This window comes from Carassius auratus, chromosome 22 (assembly GCF_003368295.1).
Source record: "Carassius auratus strain Wakin chromosome 22, ASM336829v1, whole genome shotgun sequence".
Lineage (NCBI taxonomy): Eukaryota > Metazoa > Chordata > Actinopteri > Cypriniformes > Cyprinidae > Carassius > Carassius auratus.
This window is the reverse complement of record NC_039264.1, coordinates 23988970-24014148: the sequence shown is the minus strand read 5'-3', so window position 1 is coordinate 24014148 and position 25179 is coordinate 23988970. Positions and strand designations below refer to the sequence as shown.

The following is a 25179-nucleotide window of genomic DNA, read 5'->3' as shown; positions in this document are numbered from 1 at the left end:
TTAATAATCATGTGACCTTAAATGTTTTGTTCCATTTATTTCAAAATACAAAAACAGTAATAATTAAAATAATATATATGCATCAAGGTACCGAAGAGGGTAAATCATACCCAAATTGTCTTTATTACAACCGGCAATATTTATTTTTCATATAATCCTGAGGAAGATCTCAGCACATCCATTAAAACTACGAAAACCACAAAAGGAAGCAATTCCGGTGACAAATCTTCAAAATTGGTCCAAGATTACAGTCATCTATCACAAGTCCATTAGGACACTGCATAAAAAAAACACTGGAAATGAAAAAAATATATTTCCAGTTTTTTTTGTGTAAATGTACATGTCCACACTAAGATATGAGAAGTCCACTTAAGTATGATCCATGTGCATTACAGCTCTGTTGCAGGTCCCCATTCAATGTCATCAGGTTCATCATCATCTACACTAAATTCATCATCTCTTTCATCTTCATCGCTGTCACTGTCGCTTCCTCTGATCTGTGTTCTCCGCATTTGCATGGCTTCGTGGTGTGCCAGTCTAAAGGAAAAGATTTATAAATACATTTAAAAATAAAAAAAAACAAATTAATTTGGTACTTTATTCTTCGGAGCTAAACTTGACAGACCATGCATACAGACTTACACTATAAATGAAGGGGAGGGTTTCCTTTCTGGTTCTGCCATACGGGCCTGAAACAATAGAACACATGTGAATGTGTTTCACATCAATTTCTACATCAATTATTTAAAAAATATTTAATACTGAATGCATCCAAACAGCTTAAAGGGATGGTTCACCTAAAAATGAAAATTTGATGTTTATCTGCTTACACCCAGGGCATCCAAGATGTAGGTGATTTTGTTTCTTCAGTAGAACACAAACTGAGATTTTTAACTCAAAGCGTTGCAGTCTGTCAGTCATATAATGTAACTGGATGGCAATCATGGCTTTGAGAGTCAAAAAACATACACAAACAAAACCAAATTAAACCCTGCGGCTTATGAGGATAAATTGATGTGTAAAGACACAAAATGATCGGTCTGTGCAAGAAACTGAAAAGTATTTAGTTTTTTTAACCTCTGATTCACGCAATGTCTGAACTGTTGGAACTCTCCTGAGTGCATCGTGTCATCATCTTTTTCTTGCTTTATGACAGATTGCAGACTTATAAAGTGCATTACTGCCACCTATCTCTCAAGTGAACCATTGACAGTCCATCTACAATTTCGGAGTGTCAATGGTCCATTTGAGAGATAGGTGGCGGTAATGCACTTATAAGTCTGCAATCCGCTATAAAGCAAGAAGAAGAAGACTTGTCAGGTGCTGGCTGTTGAGAACGTGCTCAGGACAGTTCGGACATTGTGGTCAAAATCAGAGGTAGAAAACTATATAAATACTGTTCAGTTTCTTGCACTGACCGATCGTTTTTGTGTTTTTACACATAAACATATCGTCACGAGCCACAGGGTTTAATTTGGTTTTGTTTGTGTATGTTTTTTTGACTCAAAGCCGTGATTCCCATCCACTTCCATTATAAGACTGACAGACTGCAACGGTTTGAGTCAAAATCTTTGTTTGTGTTCTACTGAAGAAACAAAGTCACCTACATCTTGGAGGCCCTGGGCGTAAGCAGATAAACATCTCATTTTTGGTGAATTTTCCCTTTAACATGACAAGTCAAATAGAGCACCATCCTTGTTACTGGATCACTGTCCTTGTTGGTCTTAGAACAACATCACTATCAACTAAGGCTGTGCAAAAAATCGAATGCGATTTTCATGCACATCTCATCAGTAAAGACGCTCCTTTAATTAGAAGTATTATCTCCAGCAAGTGTGTTCAGATCAGGGTTGCCAGGTTTTCACAACAAATCCTGCCCAGTTGCTTCTCAAAACTAGTCCAAAAGTAGCCCAATCGCGTTTCCAGGAGGTTCCCCAATAAAAAATTGCTTTCCGGGGTTAAAATGTAAGTTTTATGGCATGGTTCCCTTGGTAAACTTCGCATTTTAGGAGCTAAATATCACGTTATTGGTATTGTCGCTTCGACCCGCGGACATGAAAAACTTACCACAGACTTGGCAACATTGGTTGGCATTTACTACACCGAGCCGTAATTCACTGACAATCTACACAAAATCGATTTTAAAATCGCAGGTGATTCTTTGTCGATTTTGAAAGCGATTTTGTGTTAGTTGTCGGTAGACTACAGCTCTGTGTAGTAACTGCCGCTCCACCTGAACCAGTGTTGCCAAGTCTGCGGTTGTTTTTCATGTCCGCGGTTTGAAGCAACCCCAATACCAATAATGTGATATTTAGCCCCTAAAATGCGAATTTTACCAAGACAACCATGCCAAAAAAAACCCCGGGAAGCATTTTTTTAAAAATCTGGGAACCTCCTGGAATCGCGATTAGTTTTGGACTAGTTTTGAGAAGCACCGGGGAAGGATTTGTTGTGAAAACCTGGCAACCCTGATCTGAACACACGTGCTGGAGATAATACTTCTAATTAAGGGAGCGTCTTTACTGATGAGATGTGCATGAAAATCGCGTTTGATTTTTTGCACAGCCCTACTATCAACCAATCAAATTTTTTGGGTCAAGATTACATTTACCTCTGAGATTAATGATGTGAAGGTTATGGTTAGGGCAAGGAAAAGGGGTTGGTTCTTATATGCATTTCAATCCAGGAACATGCCCTACTTGACTAAATCATGCCATACTACTCAGTTTAAATCAGTGGATCTGCCAATCAATCAGATTTTAGGGTCAGGTTTAAGATTACCTTTGGGGTTAGTGGCATGAAGAACATTGCCAACCATAATTCTCCTCTTCTAGTAGAGGTAGGTTATGATTAGGGTAAGGGTTTAGACTTTGGTCCTGTCCCAAAACCCACACTTGCATGATTTATTTTGTTTATTTTGTCCCAAACGTTTATATGGCTGTGAATGCCAAAGAACCTTTGATTACCTGATTGGACACACTTACACCATTGTGTTGTAATATTTCAAATTACTTGTACTTTAATAGTAAACTTCTACTTCTAGGGACAATTTTTTTTAGACATGGGACAGTCTTGTGCACTTCCTGTTGTGCTCTCAAGTAGCCAAAGCCAAAAGTGTGGGTATTAGAAAAGGTCCTTTGCTGGAACTACTAAGGATGTAGATCCAGAACATGTCCTGCTTGACTAAATCATGCTGTACTACTCAAACCGTGTGGATCTACCAATCAATCAGATTTTAGGGTCAGGGTCACTTCTGGGATCTCTTGTGTATAGATCATTCAACTTATTTCCCTCTGTTCTTAAAGGTTGGTTAAAGTAAGTTTTGTCCCACTATGGACCAGAGATAGGCAGCTTCGGTCTTGGAGGGCCAATGTCTTGAGTTTAGCTCAAACCCTAATCAAACACACCTGAACAAGCTAATCAATGTATTCAAGATCACTAACAAAACTACAGTCATGCGTGTTTGATTTGGGTTGGAGCTCAACTGTACAGGACTGTGTCCCTCCGACATTGTTGACATTGTCTATCCCTGATATAGATCCATGAACATGTCCTAATTGACTAAATCATGTTGTGTCTGACTGCTCGATAGGTCAGTCGCATGGGTAATAGGTATATATGGTACCTGTTGTAGTTTCTCCTCTATTACTGACAGTGGAGGGGTATCTGATTGGACTTCTTTGGGATCTGGTGCCCTGAAGTTGGGTGGAACATCGGAAGGTGCTGGTGGTGCAGCCAAATCACCTGCACTAAAGTCTGAATCTGAGAAACTCCGCTGAGAGGGGACATCGTCTTCTTGTTGGGGACTGCCAGAGACAAGGCGTGAAGATCTAGGCTCTGGAACATGGAGGATGGGAGGTATTTCCCTAGGATGTAGGGTGTACTCGGGCTCTTCCTCCAGGTATGGCTCTGGGTCATAGGAAGGTTCAGGACTATGATTTTGCCCAGTGGCAGGCTCCGAGGAGCGGGCCAGTGCAGTGCCGCGGTTTCTGGCGATGCCTACAGAGGGCTCTTCCAGGTCCTCGTTGTCGGTGTAGGCTTCACCATCCGTAATGGCCTCACCGTCGGTGTCCTCATAGTCGCTGGCACCACTGAGGTAGTCGGAGTTATTTTCACGGTTGAATGCGTCAAGGTCTTCATCTGCGCCTCCCTCCAGCTGGACATACACCAAGTACTTGTTAACCAACTCAATTATGAAATGCAAGATCTAAACCAATTCTACATTCACATCTTGTTGGAATTATCGTAATCAAGAGATCTTAGAGATTTGATTTAGAGTTGTTGGCTATTCCACAATGATCAAGTTAGAACTTTTTTAATTACGTTAATTCTACATGATGTGAGTGCACCATTTACTGCCATAACTCTTTCTAGAGTTCTTACCGCAGTTTCCGAAACCCAGACTGGTTTAGATTGCTGCTGCCGAATCTTGTCTTTCAAAACATCATACCACATGTTTGTATTAGGCTGAAGATCAATACGTGCTGAGAAGGAAAATGAAAAACCAGAGATTGTCTTTTAGAGCACATTAAAAGGTGTCATCAAATAAGATTCAAACAGGGAATTTAAGACCGGCTTCTAAGGTGTACCGGAAAATAGATGACTATAGTGTTTCCTCAGCTTTAAGGCCTGAGCATATAGGCGACGAGAGCTCTTGTTGGACCCTGGCATGTATTTTTGCCTCATTGACTTCACGTCTTTTCGACTATGAGGATCCAAGAAGAGCACCATGGGATGGTACTGGATATAATTCAATCTTTCTACAGCAGTGGGTGTAATGTCCAGCAAAGGATGCTTTTCCTGCAAGTGAGAGCAAGTTTCAAGTGTTTGGTTTAGGTAATGTTGGTTTATTTTGACAGCATTACTCTGTATGATAATAAAAAGGTTTACCTGCTCTGCTATTTGCCTCACTGTGTCCAGTTTGATGACACTGGATGAACTTTCACTTCCACTTCTTGGTACCATTTCTATAACCAATATAATAGTAGTATTAAAGGGATAGGTCATCCAAATATTAAAATACTGTCATTCATTACTTATCCTCATGTCGTTCCAAATCCTTAACCTTTGTTCATCTTTGGAATACAAATTAAGATATTTCTGACCCTGCATAAGCAGCAACACAACTGACATGTTCAAGGTCCAGAAACGTAGTAAGAACTTTATTAAAATAGTCCATGTGACATCAGTGGTTCAACCGTCATTTTATAAAGCTACGAGAATAATTTTGTGTGCAAGGAAAACATGCGTCATGGTACTCTCGAGAATGTGCGTCAAAGACTGACACAGAATAGAAGAAATTGTTGAATAAAGTCATTATTTTTGTGTTCTTAGTATTTTTGGAGCTTCATAAAATTAAGGTTGAACCACTGATGTCAAATCGAGACACAGTTGCGTTGCTGTATATAGAGGCTCAGAAAGCTCTCGGATTTCACCAAAAAAAATTTAATTTGTGTTCCGAAGATGAACGAAGGCCTTACGAGTGTGGAACGAGTAATTAATGACAGAATTTTCTTTTTTTGGGGTGAAAAATTCCCTTAAATGTTCACCTTCAGTAGAAATGTTAAGAAATATTGATTTTAAAACCTAAAATCTAAATTTTTCAAACCTGCAACTTCAAATTCGTTTGGTAACTCTCGGGCCAGCTTCTCATTTGCAATGTCATTCAGAGGACCCAAAATGACGATAGGCCGTTTGAAATTGGCTGCAAAAGAGCAAGCATACATATGTTACAACCAAAGATTTTGTCAGAAATAATGGCGTAAAAACAAAAACAACACAAAAAAACTCACTAACCCTCTTTCAGAACGACTTTCTCATATGCTGGAAATTTGCCTTGAATTGTCAACTGTAGGAGGTCATCGCGGGTTCTTCTGACATTCTTCTTGGCCCCTCTGAGACCCCGTAACTTCCAGAATTCGGCTCTGGGACCGGAGGCCTGGCGTTCAGCCGCACTAATTCTCTGTGCTTGCTCTAAATTCGCCAAAGTTTCAGCCCTGAGATGGAGAAACAGATTCAGACACCTAGAGTACAAGCAGGAACTATAATGGAACATATTTAACAAGCGCAAAAACTTACCACAGTTTTGGAAGGAAGACTGAAAACTACTTCTAACATACCTGGTCTGGTTAGGAATGGTGCCTTTGTCCAGCTCATGTAGATCATTGCCCATGCGCACAGCTAGCCAGGTTCCCAGCTTCCCACGGTGCATAGTGTCCACCACTCTGAACACCTCGCCTCTGGTGAAGCTTAATCCAACACTGCTTTCAGCCACATGGTCAAAGTGTGTACGGATGTAGAAAGAGTCACCAAGGCTGGACTTCAATATCTTCCTGTAGACTAAGATGCCAAGATTAATATGGATATGTTATTCGTAACCAATTTTACTTTCCCAATGGGTTTATGTTCACAGTAAGACAAGCAACCTATTGTCTGTTTACTATTATAAAAACTAAATTGGGTCGATTTTAACTTCATGTTGACTTCTTAATCCTAATAAGGAGACACAAAGGCACTCACTGTCCATTTTGTTCTGAGTCCGGATATCGATACGGTCGCCAGCGTGGACGTTCATGAGATACATAGCTGCTTCCTCTCTGGTGAAGTGACTGAAGTCCACACCATTCACCTACCAAAATAGCAGCCTTGAAGAAAGGTACCGCTGAAAGTTTTGATCATGTAACTGATTCTTTGGTCCTACCTCCAGTATCTGATCACCCTCTTGCATGCCTTGTTTCTGGGCAGGACTGTTGGGCTGGACACCACCAACAAAGATGCCAACATCATTTCCTCCCACCAACCTCAACCCAACATTGCCCTCCTTCACAAAGCTGACGTGGTTCTGATCTGAGCTGTACCTGATATAGAGAAAGTACATCATTTTTTTAAAGAGTTTAATTGGTTAATCAATTTTTTCATTTGTTAATTAAAAGTTTAATCGGTTTAATTAAATATAAATAAATAAAAATTTACATTATTAATTAAATACTTAAAGTTGTTATACATTATGGGGATATTTTTGTACTGACTTTATGCTTATTTAAATATAAATATATATAAAAAACTAAATATAATAAATAAAATAGAAATCATGTATTTATACATCATGATAGTATTTGTAGTATCTATATATATCAGAAATATAGGTTAATATATTAAATATATATATATAATATAAATTATATGGCTATAAATATAGATGTAAATACATGTAAACAATTTCAAAATATATACTGCATGTGTGTCTTTATATATGCATAAATATACATAGCACACATACATGTATTATGCAAACAAAACTTTTTTTGTATGCGATTAATCGAAAATTAATCGTTTGACAGCACTCAAAATAATACAATATTTTAAAATATTATTTTTAAATAATATTCAAAATTAACTACAATTATTTGTGCATCATAGTATGTGTCGACTTGTCCTTGATTTTAATATATATATATATATATATATATATATATATATATATATAAAACATTTATTTATATAATATATTACATTTAGTAAATACAATAAATTAAGAATAAATAAGGTATTTATACACCATTGTAGTGGCTTTGATTAACAGGTATTTGTGTCATAAGAAAAAAAAAAGCCTTTTCTATATGCAAAATATTAATTATTATTATTTCCTTTTAATTTTGGCGTGAAATACGACCCTCTCGTGTCTTTTCTCTGACCTTCACACAAAGAAACATTACATTTCTCACCCCGGGTTTGGTGTTGGCACTGCGTCTGGAGGAAGTAAATAAAGTGGCTCCTCATCAGTTTTCGCTGAGGTAAAAACAGTTACAATTTAGTACCCAATAGCCACTCGATAATTTGCAGTGCATTATGGGGGCATGCTTTAAGACTGCTGATACTCACAACTCAAAAAGCTGTGGTTGGGAACAGACACGTTAGAGCAGAGAGTGCCGTTAGCACGTGGGAAACTGAAAGAAAGAGTCAATATTCACATTTACACAGTGAGTCAATACAGCAACAACAACAAAGGTGTTTATTGACTTACAACAAGCATTAACTGAAATGCCTGTTGTTCTTAACCCAAAAGGAAACTGACTCATACTTTCCTAAAGCCTGTTTCAACATGACATAATTCGCTATTATAAGTGTGGATTATATAAATATGTCAGAGGAGGCGTTTCAGACCTGAGATCACTGTTGTGGCTGGGACTCTCCGATCTCCTGACAGGCGACGGGGCTCTTTCTGATTCAGAGGAATCTGGTGGACGAACCAAAACAACTTTATTACGAAGATGCACAGGTGCAGGAATATTGAGGAACACGAAGGGCAACAAGTGCATTATTCAGACCTTCAGGTGGTGGTCTGACAGGAGCGGCTCTGAGCGAAGAATCCTGTCGGCTGTTGATGACCGGCGCTTGCATTTCAGATCTGAGACAAAACAATAATACAAAACTATATTTGTCACCTTTACATGCACAATGAAAATATGAAATACATGTAAGAGCTCGAGTATCTCTTACCCTGGTCTGCGTCTGGAGTTTTTACTGACTGGAGACTGTGCTCTCGGAGGAGAGTTGTAACTCACATCTGATTCAGATTCTGAGGGAGCTGATTAAATATGACACATATTACAGTGCATTATGTGTTATTAACAATTAGAAGATATTTTAAAATGCAAATAGAACTAAATAGCTAAGGACATATTTAATATGATTTAATGTTTATAAATATTGTAGAATGTATATGAAAGGTGACAGTAATTTACAAGTGAATATTTACATATTTATAATTATTGTATACATGAATAAATATTTACATATTTAAATAAATACTTTTCATGCTTGAGATTAAGAAACAAAATAAAACGTCCAAAATTTTTTTTTACATCATCAAAATGTCATTAAAATGTATATGTATGTACTGATATGTAATTTATAAATTTATGTGAAATTAATGTTACAATTAATATTACAAATATTAAAGTGAAATGTGTATGAACAATTAGAAAATTTACTTAATTTATTTAAATAATAATTTTTTAATGTACACATGAATCTTTAAATATGTAACATTTATTCTGTTATTTAAATATATACATTAATAAATAACTTTGAATAAAAAAAAAAGGACAAATATTATTTTCATGTCATCAAAATTAAAAATGTATATGTATGCATTTAAATGTAATTTATAAATTCTTGGAAAATTAATGCGTAAATATTCATGTTTAATGTAAACTTTTTAAATATCTAAGCTTGAAATTTCATATTTACTCATCAACATTTGAAAATATTTTAATATTTAATATTTTTTTAATATTTGAAATTGAGGTGCAAATTGAATTTGTATTATTTTGTGGAAAATAATGTGTTAATATTAGGGCCGGGACTTTAACGCGTTAATTGAGATTAATTAATTACACAAAAAATAACGCGTTAATTAAGATTAATTAGAGTCCCGGCTCTAGTTAATATTAATGTTTAATGTGTATGAACACTAACAGAATTTTGTGTCATTTACACATTAATATTTAGAAAACAATGTATAATAATATACACAAAATGTCTTAAATATTTTATATCAATATTTATTATTTACACAGTCAAATTTGTATTTAAATGTGACGTACAAAAGAAAAATTGAAGACACCAAATTTTCATGCCACCAGTATTTAATATTTTACCTCTCTGTACAGGCGTTGAGGGTTTTGCCCATTTTGGGGGATCCATTACAGGGACGGACACGACCTCAGGTGTTGCCCTGCAAGAGAAAAAGGGCAGATGGGAGGATGAGAGAAAAGAGGAGGATGAGGGGGATGCTTAATTATGCTCCTTCATGAAGAAAGTGGGAACTAATGTGAAATCATTGATGATTAGGAACAGAGGGAGATATTCACCTCAGGGTTTCTCTCATTGATTGGGGTGGGCTATCCATATCCATAAGTGATTATATGGTCAAATTTAAGTCCCAAAAATCAATGATTCATAAGGACAAGCAGAAAATACTACAGTAAACTAATAAGATGATATTTTAATCTCTATTGCACCTCTGGATGTGCAGAATATTAACACTGTATGTGTTGTTTTTGGTATTACTTAGATAATGTGATTGTATACTTTAAATCTCAGATCCGAGATTATCTAAATCTCAGAAGCAATATTTTATTTTATTTTTCAGTGACATGAGTTAACATACTACAACAGAAAACTCAGGTTGTTTCGGTGTGTTTAATTTTAAAAGATCACGCACATCACATTTCCAGATATCACGGCGAAACAGCATTACATAAGTGTATACAAACAACTTAATGCAAAATAAATAAAATAAAAGAACAAATGGTGAGCAGCAGGGGCGTCGCTAGGCCCTTTTTAGGGGGGCTTCAGCCCCCCTAAACTTATGCCCAGCCCCCCTAAAAAATTATTTGATTAATTAATTAGTGATCGCTTCAGTCCCCTTTAAAAACTCATTTGAGACGGTGGCAAGCTGCATCAAGTTCCGGCTCCTCCCCTTATCTGAGTCTGCATGGATTCAGCGCGTTTTTCAATCCACAGGGGCGCCGAGCAGAGCGAACATCAGAGAGTACAAGGTGTGTGTGTGTGTGTGTGTGTGTGCGTGTGCGCGTGTGTGTGTGCGTGTGCGCGTGTGTGTGTGCGTGTGTGCGTGTGGTGTGTGTGTTCTCGCATCCAATACCAGTACGTCTTCGCTGCTTTCACTTTCAGCCAGGGGCGATTCTAAGATTTTGATTTTAGGGGGGCTCAGCCCCCAATAAGGGTATGATTAAAAAATATTATTTTACTATTAGGGTAGGGTTGTATACTACTAACCTTATTGCAATCCACTATTCCATTGTATTCCCTGTATTTCATATATGGGAGTAGGAGTACTGACTGAGCCATATATAACACTGTAAAAAAAAAACTAATACAGTTTTTTACATGTGACCAGTCACTGGAAAACTTTGAATTGGGAATGTAGATATATTTTTTATATTTTTTATTTTTTTTACAATAAAGACTTCCTGATTCAGTATTAGGACATTCATGTTTATCCTTTGATGATACCACTGCTTTTTCTTATGAAATGTACGTGGAAATTGGCAGAAAATTAAAACAACATAAGGGTTCAATGACTGCAATGAATCTTGGGAACACGGTGGTATTGTGTGTTGTGTGTGTGAGGCTGTCTGTTCTATTCTCACCTGACTGTTGCTCACTTGCAGACCTACTCCCGCACGACAAAAAAATGTTGTATATCCATCTACAATTAAATATAAATTATTATATTTTATTATTATTATTATTATTATTATTATTATTATTATTAATTTTTAGCTTTTTAGCCTTTATAATCAACAATACGGTTGGTTATACATCAAGTCAGCCCCTGAACATTTATTTCATTTCAAATCATTTAACTAACCAGCTAATATTCATTAAGAATATAGACAAAACATGTATTAATGTAATTGTCTATTGGCAATATGTTTAATCTGTTCTATATTTATTTATATTTATTAAAAATAACATCATTATCAATTTGCCACTTCTATAAATCAATTACTTAAAAAAAAAAAAAAAAAAAAAAATCACAGATCCCTTTACTCTTACTCCTAATATATGTATCATGACACAAATGATTAATTATTACTTAATATAAAATTATGTTTAATAATAGAAAACAAAATAACTCCACATGATGTTTCTCTCTCTGTGCCATTTAGTACTTTCAGACAAGGATGTGTGTCGTTAATAATTTATTTTGCATGGCTACATAATGTAATGCCGAAATACACAATAATATGTTTTCAATTTCAAAAAGTAAATTAAAATAAATCATGATCGTTTTCTAAAGTATGTTTTCATGGGTGTTAATCGCTTCATTTTTGTTGGAAGAAAAAACATCTGTCACACTGTGATAAAGGCTGAAAGTGAAAGCAGCGAAGACGTACTGGCTGAAGCCCCCCTAAAAAGGGCCTAGCGACGCCCCTGCTTTCAGCCTTTATCACAGTGTGACAGATGTTTTTTCTTCCAACAAAAATGAAGCGATTAACACCCATGAAAACATACTTTAGAAAACGATCATGATTTATTTTAATTTACTTTTTGAAATTGAAAACATATTATTGTGTATTTCGGCATTACATTATGTAGCCATGCAAAATAAATTATTAACGACACACATCCTTGTCTGAAAGTACTAAATGGCACAGAGAGAGAAACATCATGTGGAGTTATTTTGTTTTCTATTATTAAACATAATTTTATATTAAGTAATAATTAATCATTTGTGTCATGATACATATATTAGGAGTAAGAGTAAAGGGATCTGTGATTTTTTTTTTTTTTTTTTTTTTTAAGTAATTGATTTATAGAAGTGGCAAATTGATAATGATGTTATTTTTAATAAATATAAATAAATATAGAACAGATTAAACATATTGCCAATAGACAATTACATTAATACATGTTTTGTCTATATTCTTAATGAATATTAGCTGGTTAGTTAAATGATTTGAAATGAAATAAATGTTCAGGGGCTGACTTGATGTATAACCAACCGTATTGTTGATTATAAAGGCTAAAAAGCTAAAAATTAATAATAATAATAATAATAATAATAATAATAAAATATAATAATTTATATTTAATTGTAGATGGATATACAACATTTTTTTGTCGTGCGGGAGTAGGTCTGCAAGTGAGCAACAGTCAGGTGAGAATAGAACAGACAGCCTCACACACACACACACAATACCACCGTGTTCCCAAGATTCATTGCAGTCATTGAACCCTTATGTTGTTTTAATTTTCTGCCAATTTCCACGTACATTTCATAAGAAAAAGCAGTGGTATCATCAAAGGATAAACATGAATGTCCTAATACTGAATCAGGAAGTCTTTATTGTAAAAAAAATAAAAAAATATAAAAAAAATATCTACATTCCCAATTCAAAGTTTTCCAGTGACTGGTCACATGTAAAAAACTGTATTAGTTTTTTTTTTACAGTGTTATATATGGCTCAGTCAGTACTCCTACTCCCATATATGAAATACAGGGAATACAATGGAATAGTGGATTGCAATAAGGTTAGTAGTATACAACCCTACCCTAATAGTAAAATAATATTTTTTAATCATACCCTTATTGGGGGCTGAGCCCCCCTAAAATCAAAATCTTAGAATCGCCCCTGGTGAGCAGAGAGATGATCGAGGCCTCCCTCATGTGTACCTGTATCTATTGCGTGACTCCTGGCTGCGCTGAGGTCCAGTGCTATCGTCTGATTCAGACTCTGAGGCAGCTGTATGGAAAAGACATGCTCTTGAATGAGTCTAGAATGGCCACAGAAATGGGACAAATAAGTCTGCTGTGGGGGGGAAATCACCTCTGGGTGGAGGCCTGTAAGGAGACGGCATGCTGCGAGGGAAATCCTGAGACATGCTAAGAGAGGACGACTTCATACCCGGAGGAGGAAGATCGGGAAGCACCCTGGGAAAAACAGATATGAAGAGGCAATGAAGACATTTCTACTTCAGTAGTCGATTTATCATTAAAACTTGTGAATTAAGGGTGACATGCGTGTTTGAGAACTGTTAAACCAAAAGGCATTCAAACCGGTTCCTGAAGGGCCACTATCCTGCAGAGTTGAGCTCCAACCCTAATTAAACACACCTAAACTAGCTAAACAAGGTCTTTAGACTCACTAGATGTGCAAGCGTTTTGGAGCTGAACTCTGCAGGACGTTGGCTCTCCAGTAGCAGGATTGGATACTGCTGTGCTTTACTTAACTTCATGAACATCACCCGGTCTGATGATTGTTTAAAGAAAGGAACTGGTTGGGAATAAAAACAGGTTTCTCTGTTTCCAGTCATACTTGAGATTAGCAATGACTTATCGATATTGAAAGTGTGTTTAAGATTTCATTTGGATTGGGCGTTTCCTGCTCATGTTGTGAATTCATACTTGTATCTGGAGTGATTTTCAGGTTTGGGACTCTCACGTCTTGGGGGGGGGGAGGCGCTTCGGTCTGAATCGGACTCGGACACGGCTGGTCACACAAAACAAATGGCCATTAGGTTATTCAGATTATAATCAATGTCAACATTTGTGCATATCACTAACTGAATCATCAGTCTGTCATTCCAGAGTTGGTTTATATGTAATATGGACAAAAAAATCAGCGATGCTGTGTCAGAGCACTTTTGAGGCAGACCTCTGCGAGGCTGAGAGGCAGTGGAGGGGTTCCAGTTCTGGGTGACGGGTGAGGCTCGAGGATTTGGCAACGCAGAGATCCCGGGGAGAACCCTGAAACAGACAAACATGTGAGCCATGCATCTCAACCAAAACAAACAGCAACATGAAAAAAGTAGCAAAACAAAACAAGCAAAAAATAAATAAAAAAGGAAAAAGTAAAATAACTAAACCACTAAATAAAACAAAAAAACAAACAAACAGACAGAACCCCCGCAAAACAAAACATTCTGACATAAAAAAACAAAGACAACAAAAGCACTTTAAAAAATAAAAAACAGCAAAACACAGCCAGAAAGAATAAACAAAAACAAATCTACAAACGAAAAAAAAAAAAAACAGCAAAACAAACAAATAAAATGTAATTTCATAAGTAACTTTAAAAGGCATTAATTAGTTTGTTTCATCATAATAAATAATGAACAAAAACTAAATACAACGTAATATACAGTATGTCCATGGTGCTGCAGATTCATAATTCTAATTCTATAACTCATAGATTCACATGAAGACGTATTTACTTGTATCGGTTATCAAGAGTGCCATGTCTTGACGCTGGGGGCGAGTTACTGCGGTCGGATTCAGACTCGGAGGGAACTGCACAAGAGCCAAAGCATCATTCAGACACTTACATATACAACCATAGACAAATTATTGCGGTCAAAATAATCTTAAAAGTAAGTTTTCGGTCATGCTAATCTATGATTGTCATATTCGTAGACGAGTCCCAAAGAGTTTTGCTACTAAGACTCACCTCTGCGAGGGGGCACTGATTGAGCGGGTGGTCTTGTGAGGGTAGAGCGCAGAGGAGGCGATTCTCGTGGCTTTGACACAGGGTTGGCACGATTTCTGTGGATTATTGAGCTCTGTTAGTGCAAATATCATTTAAGTAAAAGAGATTAAGTCAAAGTTGAGACGTTCACCTGCGAGAACGACGGTCCCTCGGACGGGATGTTCGGGTGGCGGGGAGGTCAGAATCCAGGTCTGAGATTTCTACAGGCACAAATTGAAAAGTTCATATTAAAACCCACCTTATCAGAGTGCTGCAGGGATGACGTATTATTGTAGGCCAAAACATGTACATTTTTAAGCATTTCTGGCTCCACCGTTCTGAATTCAGCGGCAAACAGGTAAACTCATCGACTCGTGTTGTTTTTAAATAGACTGAAAGAGTAGTCAGAAGCTAAGGTTAATGGCGGTGACATTGAAGCAAGCAAAACTGGCTACTCCAGGGAGGGAACAAAGTGTCAAAAATTCTGTCTTAAAATAAAGGCTTTTGTGCCTTTTGTTTTTTGCAACAGGATCTACTCGTGATTTTGGAAAATTATCCTATTGGGTTTTTCTGAGGGAACCAGGGTGATGCCAACAGGGTTGGATTACAAAAACACGTCATCATGTCGGCGCTCTATATGGCACAGATCTACTGTGTGCTGTAAAAACATCTACGCTCACCCTCCAGCTCCGAGCTACTGTCTTCCCGCCTCTCGTCGGCACTGTTTTGAGGACTGTCCTCCACTTCAGGAATACTGACGAGGAACTTTCGGTCATCCCTCAACACCAACATAGTCAGTTTACCTCTAGACTTCTCCACCAGGTGCTTGGTCTCCAGCAAGGACAGATTTTCTGTCGTCAGGCCGTTAATCTAACCCAGAATTTTCAAAAAGGTTACACAACATCCACATGCATTGGAATGGTTTCTAAAGAAGCAGTTCTTCACCTTCAAAACAAGATCTCCTTCTTGAAGGCTGCCCTCTTTGGCAGCCAGACCAGTGGGAGTCATGTGTTTGATAAAAATCTGGCTCCCCAACTTCATGCCGTACTCTACAGAGAGAAACACCTTAAAATATTGGCAAGGACCACTAATATTGGTGCAGTGCAAAGCCGTTGAGATTCTGACCGTCTGTGGGTTTTTTCTTGATAAGGGTTGTTCTGATGGGTCTGTCTTGCACATCCTGATTGGGAAGTCTCTTGAAGCCGGACATGATGGGAAGGTCGTGGCCATTGCGGTCAGGGGTCACGCTTCGAGCTCGCTGGTTACGTCTGGTGTCGGTGTTGCGCTGACCCCTCCTCTGTGGCATATCGTCGTCTAGTATGTTGGATTGCGAGGCAGAACGAGTCGGTCTGTTGCTCGCAGGGATCTGAATTGTGCGTGGCCTCTTCACAGTCTACAAAATGAACAATATTATTTGTAAATTTATTGAATTCAGTTCAAATGCAAACATTTTATATCAGCGTTTACTTGAATGTTTTACCAAGATGATGATTTGGCAACGTCTTCACTTACAATGTTTGCCGTTTTCCCGCAGCTCCTCAGACTTTGAATGGTGTACAGTGAGGTGACCTTCTCCATCGAAACGCCATTCACCATAACTATCTGATCCCGTGTCCTGTGGGCAATAAATCACGTGAGTCTCTATCACAAAAATAATCTGCCAAATATGTCTGCGGTTATTTTTCCGTCTAGTACACAAACATGACAGGTCGGACAGGATTAGACAGGATGTGTGGGAGGAAGTCGTGTTCGTCTGGATGTGTACTCACTGAAGACGACCCATGGCGGGACCGCTGGGAAGCACGTCAGAGACCACCACTGCTGTGTCTCCGTTTACTGGCTTGTCAAGCCCACCTGAGACCGCAAAACCAAAGCCGACCTTGGAATCCTGCAAACGAGAGAATAAATAAACAATATAATGAACGATTAAACAAAAAATGACAAAACAAGCAAAAAAAGAATGTAATAAAGTAAGAGATTAAGGAAGCTGGATAACAAAAAAGGATGAAAATACGAGAAACGAAGAACAGAATGAAACGAAAATTTAATAAATAAAAGATAAAAAAGAAAAATATAATGAAAGAAGCAAAGAACCAGAATGAAACGACAAAATAAAGAATGATAGAATGCATGAAAGAAAGAAAGAAAAATCAAATGAACAAAAGAAAAAAACAGAAAAAAGATAGAACACAAGAAAATAATAATGAAAGAAAATTATAACAGAAAGAAACAAAGATGAATGAAATAAAAGCAGATTTAACAAACAAAAAACAATGAAAGAAAAGTGAAAGAAAAACACATTTCTAAAAAATTTGAAAAACAAAAGGAAAACGTGTTCAAAATAAAAGAAACATCAACCACGAGAGAACAAATAAACAAACACACAAACAAAAAAGTTCAAAAATAAAGAACAAACAGATAAAAATTACCAAAAACAAACAAACAAAAGATAAAAACAAATTATGAAAGAATAAAAAAAAGGGAAGAGAGAAATCTAAAGGATGACAATATAGTGAAAATAGGAGTAAACAAACAAACAAAGCAAAAAAAAAAAGATAGTATGAAGGCAACTTCTTTCTATACTGAAATGCACCACATGACCCCAAACTTGACGTTCCAAAATTTCGGGTGTGTCCTAGTGACAGGTGGAAACAACTCCTCTGACAATCTTGGCATCACAACTGCTCGCTAAACATTTCCATCTCGACTTTCAATTGTTAGGGGAACTCTACACCTGGTGTCACGTTCTCTGACACACCTGTACAGAGCTCAAAAAAGGTGTGGCTAAAGCGAATTAATCCCTCAATTCGCAACTTACTTTCGATAACATGACCGTGTGCTGCTCCCATATCGTCATCTCCTCCATGTCTGCTTTCTGAAACGAGAAAGAAACAGCTATGTTCATATGTGCAACATCAAACAAACAAAAACAAATATACATTGTTTACAAAGCTACCAAACAAAGATCTGTTTGGACGATAAGCACCAGTTTTTGAGGGCCTCACTTCTCTTTGAAGGTCCAGCACTCGGCTGTTGTTTGTCAGTTCGGCCGAGCATGAGAAGGAATGGATCTAGCCGAGCATGCTCCCACCTGCTGAATTCCTGCTGTACAGGTACATGGAGGCGGAGCCAGCGCATGACATCAGCGATACCCGACACTTCCAGTGACTCACCAAACCAATACACAGTCTGACAATACACATCTCTCACTGAGATCTAAAATCACTGGCATGCCATTCGGTTTTGAAATTGACCAACATATGATGACTTGAATTACAAATACTAGTCAGTTGTGACTGGTAAAGCCATTATCAGTACCAGACCCTTTTCCAAAGTACATATTTAGCACGGCTGATACAACTTAGTTTATTTATTGTAAAAAATGAGCATTGAATGCTTTCAAAAATTTGCTGACTTTTAATACCTAACTTTTGATTGTTTTACATGTGTCCCCAAACAAAGAGCTGCAATCACCATGATGTACTTAGATAGCGGTTTCTATTGGACAAGAGAATTCCTGGAATGTGTCCCGTGTTTTTATTGGCCACTGTTGGCAAGCAAAGGTCACAGAGAGTCTCTGTTCGCAAAGCTGATCAACCATAGCAAAACACGAACACAACTACAAATACTACTCATTTTCTTCAGAAAATATACAAATCTCTTTAAAAATGAACACATTTTATATAAATTAATGAGCATACTGTATTATATAAACCTATACATTAAACTATTATATTAAAAAAAATACTTTTATTCACCAAGGAGGCATTAAAGGGATAGTTCACCCAAAATTAGGCCTACTCCATGATTTACTGGTGTCAAGCCATCTTAGCTGTATGCATCTTTCTTCTTTCAGGTGAACACAACCGGAGTTATGTTAATAAATGTCCTGGCTCTTCCAAGCTTTATAATGACAGTGAATGGGTGTTGAGAGCCATCATAAAAAGTGCTCCACGTGGCTTGGGGGCTTTATAAACGCCTCCTGAAGTGAGTCCGATACATTTGTGTAAGAAAGATATCCATGTTAAAAATTTTATAAACGTTATTTCTAGCTTTCGCTAACTGTCATACATGAGAGAGTGGTGTCCCAGTGGATGATGGAAAATGTAGGCATAGTGTAAACTTCGGTGAGAATTTGCTAGTCTCGCAAGAACCAAGTTTTGTTTACATCAAAGGAAAACCAGTCTCTCCTCTTGGATTATATCCAAATGGCATGGCTTTTGATATTGTTCTTTACAAATCCTGGTTTTGTACTTCAATTTGTGACGGGTGTTTTGATTTGCTCTCTTCTCTGCGCTTTGCAATTTCTAATTTCTCACCGGAGCATATGCTACAACGATACTAGAGATTAGATTCATTAAGTTTTAAATATGGATATTTTTATTACACAAACACATCGATTTGCTTCAGATGGCCTTTATTAACCCCCTGCAGCCATGTGGAGCACTTTTTATAATAGATTTATGCACTTTATTGGACTTCAAAATCTCAGCACCCATTCACTGCCATTATAAGGCTTGAAAGAGCCAGAAACATGAAAAGAGAAAGTGACGTGACATTCAGCTATGTATGGTGACCCATACTCAGAATTCATGCTCTGCATTTATCCCATCCAAAGTGCACACACACAGCAGTGAAAACACAAACACACACACACACAAACACACACACACACACGGAGCAGTGGGCAGCCATTTATGCTGCGGCACCCGGAAGCAGGGAAGTAGTTTGGGGTTCAGTGCTTTGCTCAAGGGCACCTCAGTCATGGTATTGCCAGCCCGAGACTCGAACCCACAACCTTATGGTTAGGAGTCAAACTCTCTCCACATGACTTCTGAAAATTTTTAACATAACTCTGATTCTATTTGTCTGAAAGAAGAAAGTCATATACAGCTAAGATGGCTTTAGGGTGAGTAAATCATGGGGGGGATTTTCATTTTTGAGTGAACTATCCCTTTAAATTGTTTTAAAAGTGACAGTAAAGACATTTATAATGTTGACTTAATCAAAGAATCCTGAAAAAAGGTAACAGTTTCCAGAAAAAGCAGTTTTGAAACTGTTTTCAACACTGAGAATAGTAAGAAACGTTTTTTCGATCACCAAATCAGCATATTAGATTGATTTCTCTTCAACATGTGATGGTGAATACTGAAGAAATTCGGCTTTGCCATCACAGGAATAAATCCGATTTGTACATGTATTCAAATAGACAGTTATTTTAACCCATAATAATATTTCACAATATTACTGCTTTCACTGTATGCTTGATCAAATAAATGCAGCCTTGGTGAGCAGAAGAAACTTCTTTCAAAAACATAAAATACCCACATTTTGAACGGTACTATATATATTTAAACAACTGACTACACAGGACACTAGAATTACTTTGAACTTGCTTAGATTTCTGATATGAATGGACTATGACTGCTGTTGACGACAGCAACACTAGTCATAAAGGAAGTGGCTCAAACTGAGGAGAGCAGGGATGCAAATATCAGAACGGCTCTTTTCTAGGAAACTCCCTTCATGGAATATGTTCAACTCTAACAGTCAGCTGTTCCTACACCTGTTCTGACATACCGCGGAGTCCAACTATGCTGTAGTTTATGATTATATGAAACACATCACTGCACAAAGCTGGGGAGTCCCCATTCACTTTCATTATATTGAAAAGAGCAGCCAGGACATTCCTCATAATATCTCCTTTTGTGCTAACAATCTCACATGAGTTTGCAATAACATGAGGGTGAATAAATGATGACAGAATTTTTTTTTCTGGGTGAGCAGTCCCTTTAAGGGTCATAGCTAAGTCACATGATTTGGTACAGTAATAAAATTGACCAATGTGTGGTAAAAACAAGTGAGCAAGCATCTAGAAAATGACTAAAATCCCAACCCTGCTCATGAGGGAAGCACATGACTCCTGCAATTAAGTGTATTACAAATAAGTACGCTTTTTGCCGAATTATCGTACACGGTCTGTACATTAATCAAAGCTGTTTTGCTCTTCCGTAACCCTATAACAGTAATAAAAGTCTCACACTACAAGTACAACAGGTGCAAGTCTGCATTTACAGTCCCGTCTGGGTAAAGCTGTCATTACACGGCTCAGATGACAAACCTCGCTGTTTAGTAAACTTAAGACATCTCATGTTAGGCACATTCAACTACTAGCTAACATAAACCACTTACCGTCCCTTTAAATCTCACTTCCATTTCCAGAACTAAACAAGGTCGTCTACCTTATTAGCATATAGAAACTTAAACAAAGCAGGGTATCCGAAATATTGGAATCAATTTAGTATCTCCATTTTTGGTGATGCACCTGACTAGCAGTTCACTTGCTGTAGCCCACAGGAAATATGAACACATATGGTTAATGAGGACAAAAACAAACCGTGTACGAACCCCCACCTGAGCCCAAGGAGCGCTCCACCCACTGGTTCAATAAATCCTTTGGTACTTTCTGATATTTATTATCCCTCAAGAATCTGAGGAGGAACTGGGATCTCTATTTGGGACGGTCACCATTCACTGTGACAATGAACCCTTATGAAGACTAGTGATGGATAGAAAGGTTTACTTTCAGGTTTCATAACCCAGATTTGGTATCCAAGGCATTGCAAACCACAAAAACAATGTTTTTCCCCAAACATTTCGGCACTAAGAAAACACTACAGTAGCTTTTCCTCTGATAACAAGCCGCGGAGTTGCAAAAGGAAGCTGATAAGGTTACACTGACAATCATTACCCCGACCTGTTAATGTTTAATCTGCACACCGGCCTAGTGAAGCTTTCTGCATACACTAGGTTTGAGGAAGCAGAACATGGAGATAACACTTAGTATTAAAGTGTAGCATGTGGGTCACAGTGTCCACAATCAGTGTTGTTTTAGTATTATTTATGTAATATTACAGTATATTACAGTTTTATTTCCAGTTTTTAGTTTTAGTAACTTGGTTATGTGCTTTTGTCATCTGTATTAGTTTTTTTTTTCTTTCTATTTAGCTTTAATATAATTTTATTTCAGTTACAGTATTTATTTCAGTAAGTTGCCAAAGCAAAATGTCTAATTTCCAATTTTTTTTTTAGGTTTAGTTTTTTTTAATAGTTGTAATTTATATTACAAACAGCAAAAACCTAAAAAAAACAAAATAAATAAATAAATAATATATACACACACACACACACACACACACAGTCTATAGTTAACAATAATAACACATAACAAAAGAGAAAAATTCTGAACTGTAGTGTTTGTATTCATGTTTGTTTCATATGGTTTTTAAGAACTTTTAAATAATTTTATAATATGATATCATTTTAATCATATTATATATTTTTTTATAATATTATATAGTTTTAATCATATTAAAAAGTGATGTAACCATCAAGTTAAAAGTAGACTAAAAACATTTTCCTCTAACCTTGAATACATGTGAGTTTACATAATCATTATTATTATTTTTTTTTTAATAACAAAAATATATTTCATGGTGAAAAGTTAACTTTGTGTTTTCGTAAAAATGTCTAATTGGTCAAATATGTGCTGGAGAATAAAAGAAAACCATACAGATTTGCAACGACATGAGGGTGAGTAAATGATGACAGAATTTTCATTTTTATGGTGAACTGTCCCTTTAAGTCAACTATCCCTAACAAACATAACAACATACTAAAACCCACTCTGAACACCTTAGCAACAGCATAGTAACAGACACAACGTTTAATTACCAATGGAACACGTCTGTATTTCCCATTTCAAAGATGTGGGCTTCATCTCTGTAATTACATCAAAATAAATTTAGGAAGTGTCAAAATCTAAGCACACTTTTTCCAAAAACCCAAGCGCGGTCATCTTACTGGAATCATTTCACGCCCTCAGGTCAACAGTCTTGACAGGAAATGTAGGAGGAGTGTACAAATGTCAGATGGTGTTGTTTTAAGGTGTTCCCCCTCAAACAGCATCTTAAAACGCTTTCATAATAGGAAGCCATAGGTTCCTAGTGGTCCAGCCCAGTTCTTCATAACTATTACATTTGTTGTTCTGCATCATATCAGAAAACATTAGGAAACGAAGAACATATGGATGTTTCAACACACCCCAACAACAGGGAACATTCCCAGAACTTTGGGTAACGCTCTGGCAAAGTTCCGTCGGAGTCTTGAATGAACATTCTTTAACAGAATGTTCATTCAAAGTGTTCAGGTCTTTAACAACATTCCCATATCTTTTGCAATATGACAAGCAAACTTAATGCTCTCTCTCTAATGTGGCCTACACATAACCAAAACAATCCATTTGAAAACGTTTACCGTCTTGAACATTCAGATAACTTAATGGGAATGTTAGCAAAAAATGTTCTTAAAACAGGCTACTTTTGTTTGTAGGCTGACTGAAACCTTAAGACATCAACACACCTCGTTTTCAGAGTTTAGAAACTGATAGGATACAATGACAATCGAATACAGTTGATGGGAATAATACATATTGTACTAAACAAGCCAAAGCACGTCCTTCAAAACGAGTATCTTTGGCTCAGACGTGTGAATAGCATCACTGAAGAGAAATGTGGATATCTGGAAAAGATGTTTCTCGAAACCACAGTGAAACAACAATGCACGTATTGACTCAAACGAGTGGCAGAACCAGTAGAGCCAGATTTTGGCTGAGTTTACTGCTGCACTGTTTCAAACATGCGTCTCATTTCTGCGAATCACTTTTGAACAGAACTTCAAGGAACCGATTAAAGCACCTCCTCACTGCAAACGCGCTAAACATTGCTGTTAAACTTACTCGTCGGACTGTCAGTGTTATTCTTGGTTTACTCTAAGACTCTCTGGTTCTCGGTACATTAGGAGTCAGAAAATTTGCTAAAAAATAAATAAATCGTACAAACGGTTCTCTGTTCGGTTCAGTTCACTCGAGAATCACTTTTTCAGTACACTGATTCATTACATACGATTCGTTCAGACTGGATTTGTGAACTGACTCGACCTGTTGCTTAAAGAGATTCGATTCAAACGAACATAGTTTATGATAAAAAAAAAAGAAATTAACAACGGTTCTCATAATTTTATACATAAATTAAAATGAACCGACGTTCATATAGCTGTCTGAATGAGTCTGGATATTTTAAATTACTAAAAATAAACAATTTTACTGTTCGTTTCTAAAGGAAACCACTGTGTGTTCAAAAGACAGTGGTTTAAAATTGTCGCGACTTATGTTCACTTAATAGACGTTTCTCTTATGAACGATATTAAAGTGCATTAACATTAGGCCAATCACATTTAGCTGTCAACAAATCTGAACTGTGCTAAAAACATATTTTTAAAGGGAAGTCGAGACACACTAGGAACAGATAATGCTCAAAACTGAAGACCAGTAGAGATAAAGGACCGACCTAGATAAGCAGATATAAGTATCCTGTATAATCTTAAATAAGATCTAAACCGCGAGCTGTACATTCAGAGACCACAATAAGCAGGTTAAGTTTACATAATAACACCAATTATTTACAATTTGGTCGTAATTTCCAGTGAAACAGCAAAATGTTAAACATGACTCTGGTCAACACAATCGATAAACACTACAAAGCAGAGCAGAGCAGAAAAACACTCGACTCACCTTTTTATGAGTCCGCTTTAATGACTAAAACTAAAATTGAAGGGTAATTCCGTATTGGAGGCCTTACAGGGCCTGACACCTGCAGTTTTCTAATAAAGTTTCGTTATATTTCCCAGCATCTATCTGTCTATGCAGCACCTGATCGTGTACCTGTAAGCAGGGGGAGGAGCTTAATACAGGTGGGTTGGGCAGTTTCGTCATGAAGCTAGTTTCTATACCAAACACAGTGGCTTTTGATCTAATTTTCCATTATGTCCCGCCACATAATTGTGGAATGCATAGTGTTAAAATAAAATACGTTACACTGAGTAAGTCTTTGTGTTAAAATAAGACAAGATCATTTGACTTTTAAATTGTAGTAATATCTTATGTGCTATAAACATGTTTTTATATTTTTTCCTCCTTTGTTATTTAGTCTAAAAGTACTTTTAGAAGTCTCTGAAAAAATATTTGTAATTTTAGTGTAAAATAATTATTTTCCCTACACTACAGCGCCCTCATCCGGAATGCGCGCTTGATCAGTGTTGCCAAGTCCTCGATTTTCCCGCG

At 36.9% G+C, this 25179-nt stretch overlaps 1 protein-coding gene across 3 annotated transcripts; it reads right to left on the bottom strand.

Moving 5' to 3' along the window:
• Positions 1 to 88: 88 nt before the first annotated feature.
• On the bottom strand, positions 89 to 24661 carry LOC113040089 (tight junction protein ZO-3-like). Of its 3 annotated transcripts, none has more exons than XM_026198340.1 (31): positions 24631 to 24661; positions 17818 to 17874; positions 16769 to 16887; positions 16512 to 16614; positions 16125 to 16392; positions 15945 to 16048; positions 15680 to 15869; positions 15151 to 15220; positions 14982 to 15076; positions 14749 to 14824; positions 14190 to 14281; positions 13940 to 14024; positions 13362 to 13465; positions 13208 to 13277; positions 9663 to 9739; positions 8500 to 8587; positions 8328 to 8407; positions 8164 to 8236; positions 7882 to 7946; positions 7725 to 7788; positions 6701 to 6857; positions 6520 to 6628; positions 6120 to 6339; positions 5797 to 5996; positions 5609 to 5704; positions 4891 to 4967; positions 4590 to 4800; positions 4384 to 4484; positions 3626 to 4156; positions 643 to 689; positions 89 to 537 (listed from the first exon to the last, which is right to left on the bottom strand). In XM_026198340.1, the coding sequence occupies exons 2-31, from the start codon at positions 17863 to 17865 to the stop codon at positions 390 to 392; spliced, it is 3768 nt and encodes a 1255-aa protein (XP_026054125.1). In that variant the 5' UTR covers positions 17866 to 17874; positions 24631 to 24661; the 3' UTR covers positions 89 to 389. The 3 variants fall into 3 exon arrangements, with proteins under 3 accessions (XP_026054125.1, XP_026054123.1, XP_026054124.1); XM_026198338.1 differs by lacking the exon at positions 24631 to 24661 and adding an exon at positions 21192 to 21608; XM_026198339.1 differs by lacking the exon at positions 24631 to 24661 and adding an exon at positions 18005 to 18332.
• Positions 24662 to 25179: the final 518 nt, after the last annotated feature.